This window comes from Mycteria americana, chromosome 11, assembly GCF_035582795.1.
Source record: "Mycteria americana isolate JAX WOST 10 ecotype Jacksonville Zoo and Gardens chromosome 11, USCA_MyAme_1.0, whole genome shotgun sequence".
In the NCBI taxonomy this organism is placed as follows: Eukaryota; Metazoa; Chordata; class Aves; order Ciconiiformes; family Ciconiidae; genus Mycteria; species Mycteria americana.
Genome location: NC_134375.1, coordinates 18367549 through 18393338, shown reverse-complemented (window position 1 = coordinate 18393338; position 25790 = coordinate 18367549). Strand labels below are relative to the sequence as shown.

General features: G+C 46.1%; 1 protein-coding gene across 1 annotated transcript in view; it reads left to right on the top strand.

Moving 5' to 3' along the window:
• The first annotated feature begins 267 nt into the window (after positions 1 to 267).
• Positions 268 to 25790, top strand: part of SYNPR (synaptoporin) — a 108788-nt gene continuing 83265 nt past the window's right edge. The window contains exons 1-2 of the mRNA XM_075513983.1: positions 268 to 391; positions 477 to 542. Of these exons, the coding sequence (XP_075370098.1) occupies positions 374 to 391; positions 477 to 542 (84 nt within the window). The 5' untranslated portion in view covers positions 268 to 373. The remainder of the gene's footprint in view (positions 392 to 476; positions 543 to 25790) is intronic.

Here is a 25790-nt window from a genome sequence, read left to right as displayed (position 1 = left end):
TGCTTCCGCTAAAATGTTAATAGTTTCTGGGGAGGCAGTTTATTGTCGTCTTTTTTTTTATTCTTTCCCCGACGTCTTCCTTTTCCTTCCTGCCCCGAAATAAAAATTACATATTTTTGAAGCAAATTTTAATAATAATTGTAAAAAGTGGCGCGGCGGCGGGGGAAGCGGCGCTCGGGCAGCGGGCGGAGGCCGGAGCGGTGCCGGGGCGCGGGGCGGCTCCGCGGGGCGGCGCGGGGGGCGCGGGGCCCCGCCCGGCTGCTCCGCCCGGCGTGCGCGGGGGCAGCGCCGCGCATCCCCGGCTGGCGGGCGGCTCCGCTCCGCTCCGCTCCGCCCGGCTCCGCGCCGCTCGGCTCCGCGGGGCTGCGGCGCCATGGAGGCGGTGGACCAGGTACGCGGAGCCCCGCGGGCGGGCGGGCGGGATGCGGGGGGAGCGCGGAGCGGGCGCGGCGCTGACTCCCTCTCTCTGCCCGCAGCTCGCCTCCGCGGGCACTTTCCGAGTGGTGAAGGAGCCGCTGGCCTTCCTCCGGGTGCTCGAGTGGGTGAGTCTCGGGGGGGGGTTCGGCCGCGGGTGGGCTGGGGAGGGGGGCTGTCCCCAAAGTGCGCGCAGGGCGCTGCGCCCCGCGGAACAGGTGGGAGCCGGGCTGGGACGGCGGCGGGGGCTGCGGAGGGGCTGGGGACAGGGGACACGGGGGTGGGGGCGAGGGGCTGAGCCTGGGGACTCTCATCCTACAGCGATGTGGCCGGCGGGGCGGGCTGGGGGCTGGGTTTGTGAGTGCCCCCCCCCCCCATCCTTGTGCTGAATGTAAACGATTTTTTTTAAAAAAACGGGGAAAAAAAAAATCCTCGTTATGCATTTAGCAAACTTGTTTCTGGGCCGAGCGGGGAAGGAGGCAGATAATTGGTTTGCGGAGCAATGTCACTGTTTGTTGCTCTGATGCTCATTCGTAGTGAAGTCTGCAGGTCAAATGACATTCATCGCCAGTAGGTCTGCGGGAGGAGAGAGCCTCTCTGAACGGAAAGTTCAGAACATGTCATGGAGGATTAATCACATTCCCCTAACGCCGACTGGCTGGGGAATTATGTAAGCCGCGTATTTTGGGGGGCGCGTCCCCGTGCGGGTGGGTTTATCCACGTGTTCACACCCGCTGCGTGCAGCCTGGCCGCGGGCCGTTTGCAAGGGGGTGTTTTGGCGTGCTGGGGGCAGCTTCTCACCCCGGACCCGGTCCCTGCCCGCAGTCAGCAGCTCCTCTTCCCTGCTGGGCGCCCCAGAGCACCAGGTGCCACTTTGGGGCGATGGGTGATGGGGATGGTGGTGCCATGGGCGTGGGACAAGGCGGCCCCGCAGCGGGGTGACCTGCATGCAGACGATGGACGAGGTCCCTTGTGTTCCTCGCCCAGAGCTCCCGCAAACCCATCCGGCACTGCTGCTCTTACCTCGAGGAGAAGTCAGGACACCCAGGGGCTGAGCTCTGGACACGGGTCTGGGGGTGATTTAACCATTCTGCAGCGCACGCCACGAAGCAGAAGAACGGGGAGCAAAGCTATTTCTACGGCAAATAGCTGCTGGGAGCGTAGTCTTTTGACTATCTGCCCGGTGAAGCTATGTCTCATGGTGGCTGGGAAGCGAGCTCCTCCGGGAAGGGCTCTGGGCTGGGGGGCGCAGGCTGGGGCCTTCGAGGAAATTGTTCACCCCGGTGCGTTGGCATCCTCGGGACAGCGAGTGGGAACCCTTTTCGCTTGGCAGTTTCCTGGGTCTGTAACTTCTTCCAATAGCCGAATATAAAAGCTGCCTTTGTCATGGTTGAAAGCCACACGTAGAACTCTTCTGGCTGCTCTGGCTGCACATTGCCTGTTTGTACATAGATAAATGCACATGTGGCTGTATGTAAACAGGGCTCTTCGGACACGGTTGAGGTGTATCAGTCCTTGGCAATAAGGGAATGCGGGAGAAGGATGCAGAGTATGTTAACATTTAAGATGGTCTGAGAAATTACTTTTTCCCTTTTTGAAATGTATGTGTGAGTAGAATTAAGCACATTTTAGCATATGATACCTCAGAGAGTGGAAGACTTTTTTTTTTTAATATATATACTTGAAAGGCTTTTTGGATTACCCAAATTCCAGCTCTATTCACTTCATCTTGTTGCTCCCATCTGTCTTCTCTCATCGCACCTCCCAGCTGCTCTCCACCTCTCTCTACCATCTCTGGTCTCAATTAAGTGTCCATCTCTCCCTCAGACTCCTTTTTTCAGCATAATTATAATTCGAAAGTTTAAAAACCACCAAATGCTCCAGCAAATTCTGCGTCTGCTTCCACATTCCCTGGCAGCCTCTCAGCCCTTGGTGCACTTGATCAGAACAGGCAAATTACACCGCTAATTGCTGGATTTACAGCTGTTTCATTTCAGGTGTTAAATCATGTGTGAGTGGGGCTTTTTTTGCAAAAAGTGCTGGTGACAGTGGAATTTATTAAACCTGCTCTTGTTAACACTGATGAGTTTTTCAGAGCTTTGCAGTGATCACCTGTCAGAGGGTGTGACCGGTGTCCTGCGAGTGACGTGGCAGCGGAATCATAACACCCAGTTTTACAGAGTTTGAGGAATTGGGAAAGCAAGTGCAAGTAATTTTAATGTTGCCTTCTTTTAGCTTATTTGTCATCTAAAAGGGAGGTGTTAACTTCTGCTTTTGGAAAACTTAGGCTTTTTTAATGCATATTTCCCAGAAAGCCAAGGTTTGGATTTCTAGTGTGAAAAGCAAGCAGGTAGGACACAGAGGTGGGGAAAGCCCTTTCTGCAATGTAAGAAGGGGAAAACTGGTGTTTCTGCCCTGTTGTTTGTGTACTATAGCCCATATGCTACTCATGGCACCTCTTAACACCTCCCACTTGAGTCCTAGATTGCATCTGCAGAGAAATAAAGTTCATAGCCCAGCTGGTGACGCAGCAGTTCTGGGCGTTGGGTGGCTCTCGTGCTTGGGGGGAGGCTTTGTGGTGTTGCACCACAGATGGCAGAGGTGGGGGGTTCCTCAGAAGGGCTGGTAGGGTGGAGGTGGTGTAGACCGAAAATGTCCTCAGCTGGTCCAGGCAGTCCAGCCTTGAATTTGCACTCTCGCCTTTTGGGCGGTTTGGGCAGGCCCACGGTGGCTCAGGTGTCAGCACATCTTTATTAATAAACCTCTTGTACAACAGTGCTGCTGGAATTTGCGTATTAATGAGTGCAAACACTTGCAAGTCTGGAGACAGCTAGGGTGGCTGTAGGTTTCTCAAGCGTGAAAGTGTAACTGTTGCAGAAACAATCTATAGGTATGCAAATTCCAGTTTACCTGTAGTCTGGCCCAGACATGGACCTCTGTCTAGAGGAGCAGGGACTTTATCTGATCTTCTTCAAACTTCTACTTTATCACCTAAGACCCAGAGAGAAGACGCTGAGATAAGACTGATTCTTCTGAATATTCACAGCACTGTAATATGTTTTCATTTGTATTTCTCATGTACTTTGTAATCTTATTTTCAGCCAAGAAATTGCATTTAGAAGCCATTAAGAGACAGTATTGGCTGAGGCCCAGGAAAGGTTGAGAGAGAGGGAAGAAAAAAAAGTGACTTTTAGCAATTAAGCAAGAGTTGCAGTTTTTGAACTCTACCTTGGTAATAGATCGTGTGCTTACAGTATGTGGATCACAAATCTGGGCTTGGAAAGCTGCACACAGCTGTACAAGATAGGCCCTGGGTGTTTCCAGCTTTGATTCAACTCTTGCTTCACGGCATGTGCTGGGGGCAGGGAAAAGCTGTTTAAAAGCCGTGTTTGTTCTTGCTCCTCTCTGTTCCCTTGGCTGTTACTCCACAGATCTTTGCATGAGAAGAGGGTGTCCTTCTGAAGCTTGTTTCTCATGATAATCTACTGTGGCACTACAACCAGTTGCAATGTCACAAACACTATTACAACTTCACTTGAGAAATGACTGTCCTATACCTGCACCTGACAATAATGAATAAGGAAAGATGAAAGAGAAGAAATATGTTCATTCGTCTCCCTGGATTCATTTCAGTCCTGTGGATCTCTGGATGTGTTTAGACTGCTTTTATTGGGGTCTGCAAAAAGTAAGCAAGACAAGCAAGTTTGTCGGTTGTGGTCTGTTTGTTTTGCAGTCGTTGCCTCCCTGGAGCCCTACAAAAGCAAATGAAGTGAAAAGCGGGGCTCTGCATCACAGTGCGATGTGTATATGAATTACCTCGTGTATAATCAGGTGGTTACCTGCAAAAATATTGTTGTAAAAACAGAAACTTTGTATCGCTAGGCTGAGCTCTTTCATTACTTTGCTGTTCCCTCGCAGCGATTTGCCACAAACAACTTTCCTCCTGCAGACCCAAAGCAACCTGACATTTGTTCAGTTTCCGTGTAAAATAACCGTAGCTGCAGTGCTTCCCTAACACCTTTCCCTGTAATCCTTCATAAACAGCAGAAATGCAGAAACTCCACCGTTTTGCAAGCTGGGAGGCACTGATTGCCCTGCTGATTATCTGCAGGTTGTTGTTTTAAAATACTGTGCAACAGGCTCCCTGCTCTGCCAGTTTGCAGCCCTGTCTGGGCACAGCAGAGGGGGTATTTTGGGCACAAAGACCGTAGAAGTGGCTCTGTCTAAGCCAGTGCTGCTTGTGTCAGGGCAGATGTGAGTCATTTATGTTGCAGGACAAACCTTGTGGATACTGGGACTTTTCTTGGTAGGACAACTTGGAAGTGGACATTAGGATGTTCAATGAACCCAAATGTGTCAGAGGAATTGTTTTCATTCTGGCCTTTGTGCAGAAAAAATACATTCCAGGCCTTGCACGAGTGCAGATCATCACTGCTCATGAACATCTTCATGGGATGTGCCAGAGATTTCCAAAGCAGCTCAGGGCATTTGGACAACAAATCCCCATTCATCTCTGGTGGAAACTGGACAAAGGAATTGCAGGGCGGTTTCAAAACTCTGTGCGTACGTGGACCAAGCTAACCTTGCTTTGCTTCCTTGCCTTCACAATGTGATCATTTGATTTGTGAGCCGGGCAAAAGGCCAGGCTGTTGCCAGCCTGGCAAGAGTCAAGTTTGCTTTGATTGTATAGCTTCTGAAAGGGTTAGCAACCCTTGCCTTGCAAACAGATGTGTGTTTGGAAGGCAAAGGGAATCTGAATCTTGAAAGACTGATAATAAGTCTTGTCTTTTGTCCTAATGCTGATTGCTCATCTGACCATGGAGCGCTTTTGTTGGATTATATTTGCATGCATACGAATGGACCTAAGTAGCTCCATGCTTTCAAGTGTGTCCTAGAAAAGCCTAGATATCTTGAGATGATGGAAATAATTGGAAAAAAAATTAAGAAGGTAATGCTTGCATGAGGCATGTGTGATTAGTAGTTTGCTCTGTTTAGTGTATTATGGGCCTGAGATATTTTATAGTTGCTTGAGACTCTCAATCGTGTTTGCTTGTGCTTGTTTGGTTTTTGCTTAACCAGAAGGCTGCTGTCTACTCTGGCATGGGCAGAGACTTTAGATGATGGAGCAGGGTAACCTTGCTGAAGCTTAATGCTCCTCATGGAGGCAGGGCTGGAATAGTTGAGTGTTTGATCTTCTCTACCCTCATATTGAAAGAAAAACCTTAATAAAAAGAATATTTCTTTCTGCCTGCTGATGTTGCTTATGTAATGTCAGGATCAGATGCTGCAACTGGTGCTGGGTCCATCCATCTTGGCATGTAGGATACTGTCATGGTTTAACCTCAACCAGCAACTAAGCCCACCCAGCCGCTCGCTCACTCCCCCCTGGTGGGATGGGGGAGAGAATCGGAAGAGCAAAAGTGAGAAAACTCGTGGGCTGAGATAAAGACAGTTTAATAGGGAAAGCAAAAGCCGTGTGCGCAGGCAAAGCAAAACAAGGAATTCCTTCACTCCTTCCCATGGGCAGGCAGGTGTTCAGCCATCTCCAGGAAAGCAGGGCTCCATCACGCCTAATGGTGACTTGGGAAGACAAACACCATCACTCCAAATGTCCCCCCCTTCCTTCTTCTTCCCCAGCTTTACATACTGAGCATGGCACCATATGGTATGGAATAGCCCTTTGGGCAGCTGGGGTCAGCTGTCCCAGCCGTGTCCCCTCCCAGCTCCTTGTGCCCCCCCAGCCTCCTCGCTGGTGGGGTGGGGTGAGGAGCAGAAAAGGCCTTGACTGTGTGTCAGCACTGCTCAGCAGGAACGAAAACACCCCTGGGTTATCAACCCTGTTTCCAGCACAAATCCAAAACCTAGCCCCATGCTAGCTACTATGAAGAAGATTAACTCTATCCCAGCCAAAACCAGGACAGATACACAAACACATGTAAAAAACATATCATCAGGTTTTTTGATGTCTGCCTTAGGATTTGGGTACCTAGCTGTTCTTGAAAACCTGGTCGAAGTTACTACCTCAAAGGTCTTGTATGTGTAGTGTCAGGTGAATAAAACATGTGCCACAATCAAAAAATGTAAATCCATTTCTTTGGTATTTTAATATTAGAAAGGTAATTACCGTGTAACTAACCCTTCTCTGTAAGCTGTCATTAATTGGATGATTCCTTATAGGCAGCTTAGCATAATGCATGCAAAATACACTGCAGCTCTGTACAGACAAAAATTGCCCCAGTGAAACAACGGGATGTGAGTGTCCGAGAGACCCGGGCCCTGCGAGCCGGCTTTGTTGGCCCTTGTCATTGGACATACAACTTCGGAACAGGTATCAGGGCATCGGTAATCTGCAGGCAGGAAACTCTGTTGGACAAATTATTTTTATGAGGAAGAACCGGGAGGTGGATTTTGCCGTTAGACATCAGGCTCTGTTGTGTGTGATAGGAGAGATCGGAAAAGTTTCTGTAGTCTCACAGATGTGAAAGCCATAGGTCACTCTGTCAGTGGGACTGGGATAAAAGCGGCAGCAGAGTAACGGTGCCTACATGGTATTTTACGTTGTCATCTTAAAGTCTCAACTTCTGGCAGTCTTGTGATTCCGAAACCTTTGGCTTTGATAAACCATATGCTTTTAGATCAGCGTAGCAGAAGAAGGGTGGAAGCCCTAGAGACTGAAAACCCCGCACACAAGTGAAAGAGCAGAAAATCTGTCTTGTGATCCCATGGTTTTACGCAGACTGCAGAGAGCCGGCTGTTCTGCACGCTGTTCACATGCATGTTCATCTGTGTGCATATCTTGTTGGAAACTGAGAACTGTGCTAATCTTGTCCCATCGAAAAGTTGCTGTTAAAATGGTGCAAATGCTGGTACAGGCAAGGAGGGAAGGAGAAAAGGTCAGCAATGCCTGACCACATTGCAGATAAATGACGTCTTTCATCTGAAAAGTGCCTACCATTTTCCACTTAGGCTCATGTTGTGATAGTGGAAGAGTTGATTTTAAAAGGTCACCTAACGATTCATTTAAAACCTGGTGATTCTCAAGCAGCCCAGAGTGGGACCTGGTATAAGTGAGTTATGTAGGATTAGCACATATGGTTGAGATACAGTGCTCCAGGAGGCAGGAGTTCTTGGAGTTATGTACTGCTTCCGTGGAAATCCCTGGGTGAAGCTGGTAAAATCTCCTTATGGTAAGCCACCTTCTCGATGGCAGAATCTGCTGGTGTTATCTGAGTGTGGCTGTTGCAAGCATTAGGAATAGAAGATGAGGAGAGAGACTCATTAATGCTAAATTTGATTATATATGCAAACCAGGTTTCTATGAAAGGAAGAACAAAAATGATCTGACTTTCAAACTAGCAAGAAGATGCATGGAGATAGAGGGTTCTGCCATTAGACATACACGGTTAAAGTCTCCTTGCCAATTTTTATGAGGGAGATGTTTCAGTCATCACTCCTGTAAATCAGCATCTGCATAATTGGAGCCCCAGGTAAAAGCCCTGCGTGTTGACATCTCTGGATTCAAATGTTGCAGTCAGGGGAGGACAGGCTTGGAGGTGCTTGTGATAAAACCCTTTCATCATTTGGATCCTCTGGTCCCTGAGTTAACCTGGATTCACGGCGCTACGTGTGACGGCAAGGGGCAGGAGACCTCCTGGTCGCTGGCTGAAGTCTCCGCTCTGCTGCGGGAGAGGGGACCTCCTCCCGACGCAGGAGAAGGGGGGAGGCAGAAAGCGGGGGTAACGCTGGGCTCTGCGCAGGGCTGGCGATGGAAGGCAAAGTGCTCACGCCACGCCTCTGCGAGTGCAGCTTTCTCCGAAGAAAAGCGGTTAAGTAGTATTATGGGCCTGGGGTGCGGTGTGGAAAACAGCACTCGGTCGTCTTGTCTGGCTGTCCAGCCTGGCAACTGGCCAAAGGGGTCTTAATGGCTTTTCCTCTCAGGGGGGATCTGCAAAGTGCTGTAAAGAACATTATGGAAAGGAGCACACAGTGTGGAGGTGCTGCTTTTAAGGTGTTTGTTCGAAGTGGCATATGCACTGCAAAGTGTGACATAGTTGCTAAGGTGACGGCTTGCTTGCTTTTTGGCAAAAGCAAAAGAATACTGAATATAGACAAACTGTAAGCTTTTGCTTTGTTTCATTTGCACAGTTTTATCTTCTGGCCGTTGTAGAGACTCCTCGGGTTTGTCTTTGGAAGCAGTGTTTTCCCACTCAGAATAATTCACTCAGCTAGAAAAGCTAATATTGCTCCCTATTCTTAAGGAAATCCTTAAATCGCATAAAATGATGGGGGTTTCGGTGATTATAATTGTAGATACAAATTATGGCATTAAAAGGGTTTGGTAATGGCATTCAGCCAACTAAGGAAGTATTCTCCAAGAACCTTTTATATAAACAAAAAATATTAGGTGTTGCCTCATTGGCAGCCTTTGGATGTGGGCAAGTCCACGGGTGCACAATCCAGAAGATTTTTTCATGTAGGATTTGTATGCATTTGCAAACTGCTCAAACCTAAGCTGAAATGCATGGGGAGGTGAGAACTCCTGTCAGTCAGGCTCAGAGGTTGGTTGTGGGGAGAGGGAGTGAAGTCCAGGCAGGGAGTCTTGCACCGGGCAGCTCGGTTACTGCCGTGGTTGAGTATTGCATAATGCTGCTGGGGAGAAGGATCAGCAGAGGATTAGACTGACGTGGCCCCTCAAGAGAGGGGCTTTCCCAGATGAGCAGCCGTCTATGGCATGAAGCAGGGTTACGGTCCTCAGCGTGGAGAGGAAAGCAGAAAGGTCTCACGAGCCCAATTTGGTCCTTGAAGCAGTGGGGTATGTGCATGATCCAGGAAAACTGGCCAGGAAAGGCTGAAGTAATGTGCTCATTGCCCTTTATTGTTTTACCTTTCTTTTCTTTGTGATGTTCTCATGGATAGATAAATGTGTTTCTCCGCACAAGCTGTTCTGTCTGTGCCTTTTCCAAAATGCCGTAGCATCTGGGGAGAAGGCTGTGTCAGAGGCAGAGCCTGTGGGAGCTGCTGAGCTAATGCTGTGGGGAGCAGAAAGTGCTGCAGCCTGGAGCTTGGATAAAAGTTGGGGGGAGCTCTGTGGGCTCCTGTTCCCATCTAAGTGCTGGTGCAGATGCCTCAGCCCCAGTTTGGCAGTGCCATCACAAAGCAGAATTTAGCGTGGGTATTTTCAGAGTGGGCAGAGATCATGACACCCTACCCAGGGGGCTTTTGCTGGGGGATTGGGGATGTCTCTTCTCTAAGAAGATCCCAACAAGCATTCTAGGCACCGAGATGCGCCAGACAGCAGCGGGGAGGTAGTGTCCTGTTTCTCTGTGTTAAGGAAGAAGGAGAAAAACTGGAGCAGGAAGATTTCAATAAAGTGTTATAAATTTTCAGATGGGAGGTGTACAGTCCCAGACCCACTGTCAGAAATAAATCTGATTTGACTGTCTTGCAAAACTGCTGACCCGTCAACTTGATCTTTATTCCATGAGAAATACCAGAGCCTGCTGCAAACAGCCTGAGTGAATATTCACTAGAAGTGCTCAAGAACCTGAAGTATTGAGGGTGAAATTCTGCCCAGAAGATCTTGAAAGAAATGCTACCTAACATCGGCAAGATCATTGATACCTCAGGAAATAATTTACAGTAACAGTTCTTTGGTAGCTCTTTGAATTTCAAAAAGAAGTTTATTGTGTCTGTCCTCAGTCTTCACTTCTCCTGATGTTAATGCTCTGCCCTCCTGTGTTATTTCTCAGGTGTTGCAAATCCAAAGTATCTTTGGCTTGAAGGGATGAGCCTCAGCTCAAATCCTTTGGCACTTGCATGTTGGGTGCTTGTACTGGGGCCCCATGTTTGACAGTGCATTTACCAATCTTCCTAATATTAGGGGAAAAGCCTCTGTGGCATCCCAAATAATACTACAGAAGTAGCAAAATCTTCCTTGCCAGGTTCCCAAAAACCAAGGAGACAACTGTTTTTTTTGTTTCAGCCTCCCTGATGTGGGCCGTGTCATGGCCTATGGCTGCCTTCAGCATCCAAGTCAAAATACCCTAGGATGCCAGGAAATATCTTACAGTTCTTTAACAAGCAAACTTGAGCCTTGCTTGAAGTGTTTTCAGAATAATCTTCTCCCTGGCTGTGTGCTGGAGGTATGCTCAAAACAAAACAAGACAAATCCCTCATCTGTTTGCAAGTTTAAAACCACAGAGTTGCTTCCCCCTGCTGCTACTCATGCAGAGGCGATGTTGCACACAAAAAAGCACTGCTCTGCATCGGTTTTTTACCCCATTTAAAACAAACCCCATTTGCATATGGAGAGAGTGGTGGCTGGGAGTGGTTGAACACGGCAAGGTCACAGCTCCCTGTTGGGACTGTGAGGGGGCACGATGCCCGTGGGTGTGTATCGTGCCCAGCCCAATGGGGTCAGGTTTGATACTGGGAGTTGGCTTATTACTGCAGAATACGTACATTGCAATGATTAGCCTTTGGAGTTGAGCACTTTCTCTAAGTGCTCTTTTAGAGACTGTGCTTGAAAACCTCTCCCTGCAAAACTAAAGCAAGTGTGGGATTCCCCCACCGCCAAATCCAGCAGCCGATAAATCCGGCAGAGCTCTCCTGATTGCCATCTCCAAGGGCAGTCAGCGTGCTGGAGTGGAATTAGGTCCCAGTTTGAAATAACATGCCTGCCAAAAAATTAAACAATGGATGCCTTCCTGTTTAATTTTATCATTTTAATTAAATTCTTTGCTGCTGTGTGCCTTTGATCTCAGTGAGCTGATATACGTGGTGTCTGCTGTTTGTGTTGTAGCAGCGTTTTGTTCTAATCTTGCACGCAGACGCAAGGATGCGTTTGAGTACGGATAAAAGTGCAGAAGCTGCACGCTGCCAAGTACTCAGGGCATCGCAAACTGACTTTTCCAATTGGTGACCAAAGGCATGTGGACAGGGAGATTAGTCATGAGTATGGCTCAACAGAGCTTCTTTCTGAACATACTCTCTCCCCATTTTTAATCTCCTTCTGTGAATGGTGCTGCAAGAGGAGTTTCCTTGATGGAATTACTCATTGAGAGCGTTGAGGCCAGGAGCTGAGATTTTTATTGCAAAACAGAATCAGTTTCAAGTGGGATAATTAAGAAAGTTTGATCCCTCAGCCAGAGAGCAGAAGCAAGGCTGTATGGCTTTGACTGGGCACATCTATTGATTAGTCCCAGCCAAGTGCCCGGTTTGAGAGCATTTGGCAGGCTGCTGGCTTTCTACGCAGCCATGCAAAACGTGGGTACCGAGTGGCACGTAGCCAAGCAGCCCCACTGCAGCTGATTTCCGAATGTGTGGAAAAGTCTTCAAATAAAGATGTGGTTACGTGTTTCCCCTGCGCTGTTGGTGGCTGGGCTTCGATGATGGTGGGAGGAGGTAAGCGAGCTGGGAGCGTGCGGAGTTTTCATGGCAAGGAAAGGTATTAGAGTCAGCTCCCTCGTGTTTTATAGCCTTGGGCAGGTGACTGAGGGGCGTGTGGAGTGTTTGTCCTTTGCGATTTGGGCAGTACCTTGATGTCGGGGAAGCGGCCGTCATTGCTGCATCAAATAGTCATTGGTGGAGCTAATTTGGAAAAAGGAATTCCATTTCCTTGGGGGAAGAATAATTTTTAACCTAAATTTCCATTGGAAACTTTGACATTCCGGTGAGATTGTGAATGAAGAAAGATTTTTTCCAGAAACTAAAATATTTCAGCTCAAAATATTTCTGTAAAGAAACAGTGGTCGGGTCATATTCTCCTTCTCCTCTCCGCAGCCCAGAGCATCTCCCTGCGTGCCCCAGGTTCGCTCCTCCCGGAGGGGTCGGTGATGGCTCACGTCAAGCGTGACCCTCCTGCGCATCGGGATGGTGTAGTCCGGCCATGGAGCCCGATTTACAGAGCGGGGGCAGCGCGAGGGGCCAACCCAAACTCCTTGGAGGCACAGCAGTACTGTTCCCAGGGCAGGTCTTGCAAGCCCTTAGCACTGGGACTTGCAAAGAAGAGTCAATGTTTTTGGAGAGAAGATGACAACTTTTTTGGAAAAAAGATGAGCGAGTCTGAAATGCAGAAAACGTCCTGGTGGAAAATTTTCATCTGCCTTTTAAGGCAGCATTTGCATATTGGTGTTGTAGTCTATGTTTATATTTTGTGCCTAGCCCTTTTTTTGGTCAAACGTGGTGTTTTTCAGAGCTGCACAGAGGCAACGGAGTTGGCTTAGCAGAGAATCAGCATTTGTGAGCCTCCCTGTTTTGCCGCGTTGGCTCCGTGGGCTGTGCCCGCTCCCACTGCCGCCGTTGCAGCCTGTCACTCGTGGCAGGCGGCTCTGCGGAGAGGGCTCCTGTTCCAGCACAAAATCTGTGCCTGTCCAGATTGCGAGGCCCTGGCAGGCAGCAGGAGCTGGCTTCGCGGCAGGCCGACATATGCAGGGGATGCTGGGCGTGCCACGCGGCAGAAAGCCTCCTGCCGCCGCCGCGTGCGTTACGGCACTTCCCGGGGAGGGATGATGCTGTGAAAATGAGCTCCTTGCCTGCGGTCCTCCGCGGCCTGGCGGTACTCCCCGCCGTGGGGGCCAAGTGCTGTCACCGCTGGTTTGGTTTTTTTTTTTCCTTTTCTTTTTTTCATCCCCTCCATCATGGTTTTCACAGCAGAACGACAGCAACAGGAGACTGAGATGGGACTCGGGTCTCATGGCAAAACCAATCCAGCACAGCTTGCGTTGCTGAGGAGTTAAATAGAAAAGCTCTTTCTGCCATATAGCTCGCCATGGCATAGTTCATATTTTTTTAAAATAGTTTTCCATCTTTTTGTTTATGGGCTCATTAGCATTGGCCACCCATGGGTGCAGTGTTGGTTGTTAATGCAGCTGAAGAGGCTCTGACAGAGCTAATAAATGTTTTTTTGCGCAGCTTAGTCCCTAAAAAGCAGTGACTCAGCAATGATCAAATATCTCTCACGGGACAAACAGTTCCCAGCTATTCCCAACTTGCAATAAAACCTGTGTGTTGCTGGGCTGCTGGGAGGCAGGGCGCGAGTGCCCCACATCTGTATTAGTTCTGCACAGAGAGATTGCTAAGCATGTCCTGGGTGTTAGGACAAGAGTACTCTTGCTTGGTTTAAAAGAGATTTTTTTTTTCTGGGGATTTTTACGCTCCACCCCGTGATGCGCTTTGGGATGCATTCAGCTTTCTCTTCTGAATAGGGCTCCAGATGATGGAAATAAATTATCATAAATTAGAATAGATTGCACTCTTCAGCATCTCTACATCTGTCATTATGTTTCTTTAACAGTTCAGTTTAACATTTATACACACTCTGACAGCAGCTACTGGTGTGTATGCTATAAATATTGGCTTGGAGAAGACATTAATGGAGTTTAGGTAAACGTTTGATGCCGCTGAGATTCTGTTCCATATGGTGGTATGCAGCGAAATCGGATTCAACGTGCCACGTATAGCGCTCTTATATTCCCTATAGACTGGCCTCGTGGCGTTTCATCAGCTTACTGCGTTACCAAGAAAGTGCAGGTGCCTTCAAAGAGGAAAGTGAGCTTCTTGCAGTCTGTTCTGGTCTTTACCATCTGTATTGTTTGCGATGTTTAACGCCAACACGTAGTGTGTATGGATGGGAAGGGCCCAGGGAAAAGAGACATCTCACAGAAGCAGCGGTCAGGAATTAGGCGGCGAGCTGCGGGAGCGCTCTGCTTTGAACGTGTGTGAAGAAAACCCACGGGATTTTCTGGCCAAGGTGCCCTTTTGTTGGACAGTAACTGAGTAACAGGGCAAAAGCTTTATGTTAGTTGGTCATGGTTGCTAAACCTGAAATTTGTGACTCTTAACCCCTGACGAAACTGTCACCAAAACCATGCATAGGGAGCGTTGCTTCAGGGTTTGAGGAGTCTGGCTTGCGTCCCACTGACTCGCAGGAGGACAAATAGCCGAGACCATCACGGCAAGAGGCAGGAAGAAATATATTCTGGTCCTTCTGGTGTTCCTTGCCATCGTTCAACAGAATTTGGGTGTCTCCCACAAGTCTTTTTGTTTTGCTGGTTTGGGTTTTTTTTGGTTTTGCTAATTGCAACACCTTGATTAGAGTAGCCTAATGATGTGGCTGCCTCCTCTGCAGTATTTCTCTGATTTACCCCAGTTTCAAGCTAGCGTGAGGGTAGGAAGTGTCTTGTTTGGCTCAGCACTGCGGAGGGGCAGTTGGGGTAGAGCAGCCGGGCGCCCCAGCCTCTGTGCCTGATGTGGGGTCCTGGGAAACATCTGGCTCGTGCTGGCCCCAGGGCACGGCTGCTGCGGAGAGGAGCATGGCTGCTTCCTTTGCCCCTGTGTAATGCAATGTAAGTAATGAAGTAACCGTAATGTACAAACTGGCTCAAAGCAGGGCAATCCAAAGAGAAAGTGCTCTTCACACTGTAAATTGCTAAAGGTCTTTATGATGCCAGTGAATTAAAAATCTGAGAAGAAAAAACCCTCCAGTGCTGTAAGTTCAAGACACATCTTTTAAAAGCTGCTGGTGGGGAGGGGAAGAGAGAACTTATCTGAATGGAAATGTATTTAAACTGTATCTTGTACAGTTCTGGGTTACTGCAAAGAAAACAGTGTATTCCCTATCACTTGGAGAGCTGGAGAAATTTTTGTATAGACTGAATGGATTACCCTTTTTGATAATGGGTAATATCATTTGGTAATTGATAACATGATAATGTTACCCTTTTTGATCTGAATCGTTAGCCAAATGTTCAGACCTTTGCAGGTGCTTCCTTTTAAAAGAAGAAGCTGCTTCAGGTGTTTCGGTGATGCACTGGTGTTTATTGGCACTGGCAGCACGGAGGAGCCTGGTGTGCTCCTGTGTCCAGTAAGGGACACCGCGTTCACAGCCTCCTTCCCCCCTGGCCGGGCAGAAAGCCTTCTCTTACCCTTTCTCAAGTTTCCAAGTTTTATCGTTGTTCTGACTGCTTGTGTGGTTCTTCTGCCTCAACTTTCCTCTTCTTTCTGGCTCCTGCAAAAAAAAAAATGTTTTGCAAAACCATTAGCAAAGTCCTTCCTCCCAGAGCAAAATCTTGCCCGTGATTTTCCTTTGAACAGCTAGTTGTGTCTGTCTGAGCTTGAGGCTTGCATTTATGTCTCTTGAATGATGCTATAAAGGAACTAAACTGCGTTTAAAGAAAGGCAGCATTTACATTCGCCTGATGTTAAAGACATTTTAGCCTAGCCAACAAGATTTCATGGTGAGCCTTGCTCCAGCAAGGAACCCTTCAGCCTTCTCCAAGCTGAAAGAGAAGCTGGACTCCGGGGAGCAGTTTCAAAGCATTGAAGCTCTTTTATCGTTATTTGTTGTACTTCTTTTCCACATCTTTTGGCTCTTTGAGGCCTGGACACTTCAGACCTGGACACTTGGGGTGCAGCCCCTACCACGTAGCTATGACAGGCACGGGTTTCTCTGTGATGCCCTCATATGAGCATGCTGAATTTCAGAAAGGATGTGGAGTGGGAGGAAGTTCATGTAAACAGTCTGCATTGGATCACTTGTCATGAGAATATCTCCTTGAATTGTATATTTAATTAATTGCATTTTTTAAATTTAGCTCTGATCTAGACTGTAAAGATACTCTTGAGTGGAGGGGAGAGAAAGGAGACCTTATTCTGGGTGGGTTTTTCTGTTTGTTTTCAAATATGCATGATGTTCTCATAGCAAATGGGTCTATGTACTTCTTTTTTTTTAACCTGCCAGGTTTTAGCTTTCACATGGGACTGACGTTCATAAATCCCAAAGCTATTTCTTTTAGGCTCTCTGTTCCCATAGTAAACCTGGAGATGACCTGTTCCCAGTTCCTACTATCACCTGTACCTGGCTGAAAGGCCCTTTGGGGTAGGACGGGAGAAAAGTCACACTTTTTGCACTCCAGTCAGTGCTGGATCTTGGAGTTTAAAAATATCACAAGTGAAAAACATGGGTGTGAGTCATACAGAAAACACCCTTCATTTCTAAGGGAATATAAATACCAGAGAAACACATTCTTCAGATGCTTCCTCCTCCTGAGAGGTAGCCACATCTCAGATTTCTGTTTGAAGTGCTCAGTCATAAACATCGGTCCCCTGCTGTCAGAGTGACCACTAGATACAAGGGACACCTATTAAATGTTAGTAGCTAATACTGTGCCAGAGCTACATCAGTCACAGGAGTCTGAGTGAGCTTTGCGCAAAGGGAAAAGGCGGAGAAGGCTGCGACTTCACTTCTTGGGTCAAGATACTCCAGCGATCACAGTCTGCGGTGAATGCCTCGCTTCTCGAAAGTTTGGTGCTCACTTTCAACCTAAATGCTCATCCACATCTAACACATCTGGTGTCATCTTCCAGGACAGCATATCTGCACGCTTTTGGGGGAGCGAGCTCTTTCTTTTCAGTCATGCCCTTTGCCCCTCAGCAGCTGGGAGACTACGATTTTGTATCAGCTGGGCTTAGTGGTATTTTTGAAGCAAGCATGTGTTAAAATGCATGTGCATTTCCCTGTGTTTTTACAAGATTAATATTTTAAATTTAATACAAAATTGCTGAAAATTATTTAAATCTGAGACACGCTGGAGAGATCAGAGAACTCTTATCAACTGTTGAATTAGTAATGTTGAATTAGACATGAGAAAATCCTTTTCAATTTAAGTGGCTTTTCTCAGAACTTTTTACATGTTTAATATCTTCATTCATCCTTCTAATAATCGTTCCAGTTCTGGCTCTCCCTGAGTATCCATGCAGATGTGCATAATGCATACAGTTTGGGCCCTGATCCATTCAGCCAAGCTGTACATCCCTGAGGACCATCAGGGAGCCCCAAAACCGCTTGTCTTAGGGATACGTTTTCCCCCTGTGGATGCAGGGCAAAGATTGAGCCCTTCATACTTTGGATAATTTCATACTTGTATTTGAAAAACCTGGTTGTGCTGCTGTCTGAGAGAACGGAGATCATGAGTGCTCTTCAGCGTAGACACTTCAGCATTATCTTCCAAGAATCTTAAACTTAAAAATTTGAACTAGAAATAACATTTGCATGATATTTTGCAAGAATGCTACCATGAGGCTCTGCAAGGGGACTTGCAAATATTACGAATATTGCTTTTTTTTCTTCATAACTCTTGGAGGTGGTCAGCCTCTCTCCAGTCCCCCTTGATAACAAGCTGCTGTGAGAGCTTAGCAGAGCAATGTGTGTCCTGGTCGCACCAGATGGATCTCATTTGTGTTGCTGTTCATAGTCATGATAGGCAGCAAATGGAGTGGAGCCTGAGGCAGCACTTTGCTGCCTGAAGTTGGTGCCTGATGAATTACGCAGATAAATAAGGCGAGAGTCTGCCTTTGCTCTTCCCTTTGAGTGTGCACATAAGTGTTAGGTGGCCCATGTTTGAAGAGACAATGTGAAATGAGCTTTCAAATATTTCCTTGAAGGTGTCTTAATTATTTCATTATAATGGTAAGGAACAAAGCAGAAGAATCAATACGCCTAATTATTACATCTAAATGCAAGAGAAATTAGCCAGTGAACTCTCTCTTCTCTGGGGAGGATTAATCTTCCTATGCTCTATTTCAAATGTCTTCCAGAAAAATGAAAGGCTTATCACCTAGGAAACACGCGGTCCTAATCACCCAGGTCTGGAACTTGGATTTACAGGCGGTGAGGAGGCTCTTAGTTGGTCTTCTGAAGCACCAAACTAGATTGTTTTGCTTGTGTTTAACTGTTGGAGTTTTGTAGCTGGGTGATTTGAATGACAAACGTTAGCGGGACATGCACCGCACGTCATCCTGAGATGCCTTGGCCGGTGCTGGATGAGCTGGTGGACCTACTCAACACCAGGCAGTGCCATGTGGAGGGGATGGGTTGGGTCCTGATGTGATGCTGTCAGCGGGGCAGTGCTGATTAGCTCAGCTTCTCAGCAATGAAGTGCTCTATTGATGAGTCTATAATGCTTACGGAGCTATCTCGTTTGCCTTTGCACTGTACAATACATGATCTTAATAGCTATATGAGACTCCAAGAAGGTACAGTTTTGCTGTGGCCTGGTGGCAAATAGCCACCAGATGCTTACAAGTGATCCTGGTGGGACTTAATTCTTCACCCTTGAAGAATTGAAATGATGAAAATATTTCCTGCATACTAGGTTTAGTATGGCAATAAATTCTCATTCCAGCTCCTTGCTGTTGACTTGCACCAAGCGAATGGTATCTCGTGATACTTTCTACTAGGTTGATTATAACCATTTCAAGCTGTGACACAGATGTAAGATGATTTCAAATGGAGTGTTAAGTGAATAAATTCATCTTTATATAAAATGTGTTTAACCCCCGCCCCCCATAAGGTCTGACTTTCTTTAGATTTTGTCATTTGTTGTCATGTGTTGTGTTGGTGGAAATCCAAGTCTGGAGGTACTAAGATGTGCTTCCCCAGAATATTACCACATTTTTGCACAGGCTGATCATGCCCAGGAAGAGAAGGGTTAGGTTTATTCCTTGCCTGCAAACCCACCTCAGTGTAAAGAAGACTCAGCAGCTAAAATATGAAGCCTGAATAAAAGAAAAAAAGGGCCATTTCTTTGCATAACGCTGGGGAAATCAGCCTTACTGTTCACAAACTGAGATGACAGCTCGCTGTAGGGAAAACTTCAATCCATCATTATTTTGCATTTTTGTGTTGCATTACTCAGGGCAGTTTATTAATTAGTTTCTATTTTGCACTCTTTCTTAAAAGAAAAAGATTTCAACTCATTATGTATCACCCTTGTACCTTTCTTCCTTCCCAAATTACTCTTTGCATCATGGTCAGTTCCCATCTTTCCTGGCTGTCGAGTTGATTAACTGGGTGATGCTGACTGGAGGGCACGGGATGGGCCACTGATGCACCACCTGATTATGTGGTCATGGAAACCCCCGGAGGTAAGACCTCTGTTATCAAAATAAATTGGGATTTTCTGCCGACTAATGGTTGCCGAAGCTCGCGCTAATGCTAGATTCTGCTGGATGATGCACTATGGAAGCCAATTAGCCTTTGCTGATAAGCTAGGCTTTGATTAAGCTTTTCCAGGCTTTCTCATCGCGAGAAACATGTATTACTCATTGAACATGCAAATGCATTTGCAGTGTGTAATTACAAAATTTTCTAAAGGAGCAACCTATTTTAAACAGGGCTTTTGTTTCACTCTTATTCCTTCGTTGCGCTTACCAACTCAGTCACGCAGTCTAATTCAGCAAACATAATTGACTGGTTTTAGGAGTTAAAATATCCTGTTGTTGAATGTTTTATGCTTCAAATACCAAATATAATGAAGACCACTGCGGTGGGTACATAAGCTATCCGCAGCCACTCTGAAAGCCTTGCCCTTTGCAGCAAGCCTTTGGGAAGCAGTGGGCTGGCAATGCTGTGATCCACAGCTTGAGCCAATTTAAAAGTGATCTTGTCCTGATAATGCTGAAAACGAACTCTTTTTCTGTAGCCATAGGCAGGGATAACGTACCCTGCTGAATGTGCAGCTCATTGCACTTGATGGGAACTCATTTATTGATCCAATTAGCTCCTGACCTGTTTACAGGGTGATTGTGGATAAAACAATGTAATTAAAATTTATTATGGCTGTCTGTTGTGTCTTTAATCTTTGACACTCAGGATTTGGATATTATGGCATGCCTTCTGTAGCTGATAATGGATTGTGAAGAGCATCAAGGAGTTAACGTATTTTCGCACTCCTCAGGAATACATTTTCTGTGTTACATTCTCATGTATCGTGTGGTTAACTGAGTGACAGTATCATGTTTCTTACCCAGTCATACATATTATCACAGCTTTAGTCACTTCATGTAAGAGATGGTGCGAGCTTGTATTCCTGCGTCTATATCCATATGATGCTGCTTTTGAAAAAAGCCTAGGAAATGGAAATTTTGGTCCCAGGTCTAATTCATAGTTACAGTCCTCGAGTGCAACAAAGGTATTCCTATAGCCAGATGGAATAAATACTTCCTATTTGTGGTGCCTTTAGTTTATTCCATGCCTAATAACATGGAAATCAGTTTTCCTGTTCAGAGTTACATACTGTGGTACACCGATGTGATCGAAGTTTAGCCTAGTTAGCATTTTCTGATTGAAACATCTTGCAAAATTCTCAAATCAGAGCCGACGGAAGAAACACAGGTGGGCAGTGTAATACCCCATCTGCACTTTCCCCATCGGACATCCCATCTCCTGTGGCATGGCTGCAGCCTCAGAGGTGAGTAATGGCAGGAGCTGAGCTGCTCTGTCCGCTGGCCCCATATGCACCATCTCGTGCACTTTCTCCCCCAAACTCCAAGTGCTGCACCAGCACCTGGGGTAGGGGCAATGCTCTGGCAGCAGCTGGCCCTGCTGCAGGGAGACCAAATCTACTGCTGCTCTTACAGAGCCTCTGAGGTGCTCTCCAGAGTCTACTGGTGTTAGTGCCTTGGCACTTTAGCAGGTGCTTTTTTTTTTTTTTTTTTTGCTTTTTTGGGGAGAGGGAACCAAGGGTTTGACCCCTGCAGAAAATCGATCCAGCCTGTCCAGGTCCCTCTGCAGAGCCTTCCTACCCTCCAGCAGATCAACACTCCCGCCCAACTTGGTGTCCTCTGCAAACTGACTGAGGGTGCACTCGATCCCCTCGTCCTCGATCCCTTTGTCCCTTTCATGCATATACGCAGGCTCTGGTGAGGCCACGGTCTGAACACGTGCACCATTGCAGCCTTTATTTAAATTAAATTCCACCTATGGTAGGAATTTTGCGAGGGAAGGTTGCAGGACTGATGTTTGAGCGTGAATATCTGAATTATAATTTAAATTCTACAGCATTTAGGCTTAAAAATAATTTTTATAAAATCTTAAGAATTGTAATTCTTTCCCATTCTATCAATAGTAAGTGCAACTTGAGCATATGCTGCGAAAGGCATGGAGGCAAAGCATTCAGTTAGAGAACACAAGTGCCTGTTTCATCTGAGGAAAATTAGCAAAAAGGAGACAACTTCCAGCAAACTGTGGCTTCCGATCCACAAGCTGATAAAATCTGCATATTAGTCACAAGTTATTTTTCCAGATTTGTAGTTCATTCTGTTTTCTTAATTAAAGATGCTGAAATTCTCTTTCAGTCTCTGTCTCATAACTAGTATACTTGGTGGGGGAAAAAAAGCAAACTCAAAATCATCACCACCACCATTATTATAGCTCACATCTGGCAGGTTGTGATTTGTTTTTGTCTCAACCAACAAAGATGCCAAGCTGCTTTTTATTCAGGAGTAAATCTAAGGAAGAATGCATTCTTGCGTTGGGACCAAGTTCTATAAAAATGAGATTTTTCCCAAAGAGAACATGTTATTTTATGACAAAAAACCCCACAAGATTAAATTATTAAATCCAAACACTTCATTGCATGGGTTTTGTGCTCAGCATCACAGCACATCCAGTATTTGCACACTGGACTTTTTAAAATCTGAGGTAGATCTGCACATTTTATGCCAGTGTGGAAGCACGTAGCCATTCTGAGTCTTTGCAGCGGTGGATGTGTGTCTGTCCAGGGCTCGCACGCTGAATTAATTGCTGTGAGGATTAACGGTACTTCACTGATTTCACTTGCCTATCGAGGGGTTTAAGTGCCATAAGCTTTTCCTAATTATAGGAGACGTCCCTGGGTTGGGGAAGGGGTAACATCGCTTGCCTCGTCTTGTAACAGCGCAGTCAAAGGCTCAGGGAGACGGTTCCGTATCAGAAAAGACGGTTCCTTTTGGTGTAGCAGTAGTGTCACCAGAGAATCAGCTTTTCTGCTAGAAATAGCAACCACTGGCTACGGCATGCGCATTGCTGCTTAGGATAATGTGTAAGAGTATTTTGGCTGCAAAGCTTAGCTTTTTACAACTTTGTAGCGTTACGCTGACTGAGGAAATCTCTTGCTCTTCACTTCAGTCACAGAAGGTGTTTTCTGCACTTTTTTGGCATGTGGTAGTTTGTGTAAAAGTTGCTCAGGTGGTGCTGCTGAGCCTGAGTTTCTGCCACATCATCACCTCCGGAGAAGCATCGCCATTCTCAGTGTTGTCCGTAGAGCGGGTAGAGCAGCTGGCACAATCAGAGCAAGTACCATAAAATCTGCTGGCTCCCATGGTTTCCTAATATTCTTCTAGTTTGGTGCTGCCTGTTGTTAGCGTATGTACATTTTTTATTGGCTTTTACTGTGTTTTCTATCCTAAATTTAAATTTTATTCACTTTCGTAACGTGGAGGGATGCACAACGGGAAGGGTGCACCAGAGGTTATCAGAGAACACACACAGAATCTGCCGACTGGGAATACCGACCTACAAGCAGAAGACAGCCTTCGGCAAGGGCCTGGTTAATATGGACAGCACATAGTTCCAGTTTAGTTTAGTTTGCAGCAGAAAACTGTTCCACTGTATTATGCATTATTTTTCCCGCCAAGGAATCATCCATACTTGTGCTTTTCACTGGCCATTTTTCTTCCTTGCACTCCTCTCTTGCCCCATTTTCACTGCTATCAGCCTAGAGATGTACATGCGTTGGTCCATCACTCATGAGGAGGACTTTTTTGGTTGAAACAAGACTTCCCAAGAGGGCTAACATAGGGTTCGTATTTTATTCTTCAATCTGTAACAGAGAAACTTAAAGATTTTCCAATCCGATCTGACTGATGTAAGAGTTGAAGTGAATCTGCACATTTAAATACAGGAATGAAGACTTTTTTTATCCCCTATGAAATACTAAGATGCCATTAAAGCAGGATTTTTGTAATAATTTTACGTGTGTGTATGCAGGAAGACCATAAAGAGAAGTGAACCTGATCAACTTGATGGCACTCATTATCCCAGAGCTATGTTTTCACAGGGTCCTTCTACCACATTTCTAGACCTTTTTTATTTTCTCTTAAAATTTGCTGTGACATGTTTTGTGTTTTGGAGGAATTTTCCCTCCACAAGATGAAACACCATCCTGTCATCTAATTTATTTCTTTACTTTTTTACTTGTGGCAAACTCTTAGAAGTTAAATGCTGAATTCATGGTGGGCTAGGAGGAATACATGATTACGTTAACCTTTATGTTCTGTACTGAAAATGTCCTCTGTTTATTTTCTGTTAAGGCAAACTAATTGGTTTGCCCATGCAAGATTTTACCTCCCCAGTGACATGCCATTAATAAAGACAACGTTTTCTAGTATCATTGTGTCTTTTTAAAATTATTTTCAGTGTGACCTTCATGTTGGTTTCTGTTGTTAGGCTGAGCAAGTAACAATGTTCTGCAGTGTTACAACACTAGCTATAACAACGGTGTTGCGGTATAAATGGTGACTATTGTTGTTGCATGGTGTGGGGAGGCGATGGGCGATTCCCGTACTCCGAGACACCACTCTTCTGAAGAGGCTGATATAAGTAACACATCTCTTGGCTGAAGGAGGATTTCAGGAAAAAACAAACGCAAAGAAAGGTTTTACAAAAGCAGCCTATGCTGGAGGAGTTGACCTAAACAGGCTCAGCTAACACCTCAGTATCTGCAACTGCAAAATCCGGGTGGAAATCGAGCTGGGTTGGGTACCGATTCTCTCCGAGTCATTGCTACTAGGTGGCATCACCATAGATTGCCTTGACTGTTGTCTTGACTTTGCAGCAAATCTGTCATTCATTGGCAATGGATAAAAGTTGATTTTTTTTTCATGTTATTGTGGTAAGACATTTACAGTCACTGCTCTGGATGCATGCAAGAGAGAGAACGAGGGACCGCGTGTGTGTGCCCAGCGTGGAGCTGGGCTGGTGTCTGTCACCTGAGCAGGATATGTGCTGCTTTCCGGAGCAGTCACAGCTGGGATACTGCCGTGCTGATGCTATATTTAGATCTCTGGAAAAGGTGGTTGGTTGCTCTAAAAGTTGGACCTCCTACAAAAATAAACCCTAAGTTTTTTGGACGATGGGAGAAGCTTAAGACGTGGTTCATGGGGGAGCAGCTCCTCCGGTTCCAAGCAAAGCAGGTGAGGCAGCCTGATTTGGTGGTGATTTTGGATAACAAGCCTTTGGCATGTGCCCTTGCACTGCATCTCCTGGAGTTAGGGAGGCTTCTGCTTGGGTGCTGGGATACAGAAAAGCCTGCAGGAAACCTTCCCTGCAAGCTAGAGGAATTACTGTGCCCGTTTTAAAAATGAATCCCTATATTCATAATTTAAATTTATCTTACCTCTGACATGCTTGAATCTTCACTACCTGAAATGTGCAATGGAGAGCCATTCTGAGCCATTCTGCGGGGCTCTGTAGGTTAAAAACCAACATATTTCCATGGATGCACTGATTTTTACTTTCTAAAGGCAGAAACTGATTGCAGTCTGTGTCCCCCAGGAACGTGTTTAGAGCAGATATAATGATCAGAAGCGTTTTCCTCTTGTTTCACTATTACTTTTTTTTTTTTTTTAAGTGAAAGCTTGTAAAACATGGGCAAAATGTAAAGCTGAAAGGAAGAGAAGCCAGGAATACTAAAGAGAGAGAGAGCTTGCTTGAAAGTGTTGGCCAAGCAGCTGTTCATACCTCCTATTTAGCATGAATGGAAGACATAGCCCTGATTAAAAATGGTAGGTAGCAGCTGCACAGCCTGGGCTAAGGATTACCAGATGGTTAACTGTGATTGACTTGTCTCCATGGAGCTCAGTGGGGAGGGAGGAATGGAATATCTGAAATGTGATGAACATGCTAGGTACACAATTTTTTTTATAATGAATGTGCCAGATTTGTTTACATGCTTCTTGAATAAAATATGGCTGCTAGTTTGACTTAAGACAGACATCTTTAGTACATGCTATGTTGCAAAACCTTGCTCTTTTGATTGTAGGTGTGATGATTCCCCCTCATCTCCCCCCCGCCCCTGGTGCTGTGATACAGCATAAAATAATTGGTTGACAGAATGTTGATTCTGCAGCACGGGGAGGATTTGCACAGATGGGAGTCAAAATATGTCTCCTTGCCTTATGCTAATGCCACCACAAAGGTTAGGGAGAAGTTCAGAACTGACTGTGGAATCCTTGTGCTGCTTTAGCTGTTGCAAAGTGTTTAAAGTCGGTACCTGAAGGAAGAAGATCTGGATCCAAATGCTCCGGTTGTCTGCTCCCTCTGTTTTACAGCCAAAGGGTACCAGCGCTTGCTGCATTTTCATAGTACAATAGTGCTTACGTGGCTGCTTTTCCTTGACATGTGCCCATCATGGCCAAAGTGGGATTTTTTTCTAGCCCGGAAAGGGCTAGAAATCACAGATATCTCTAAAAATACCATGGCAAGAGGATGACGCATCAACATGATTCCAAACAGCATCTTCTAACGGGGCTTGGCCAAATTTCTCGCAAGTGCCAAA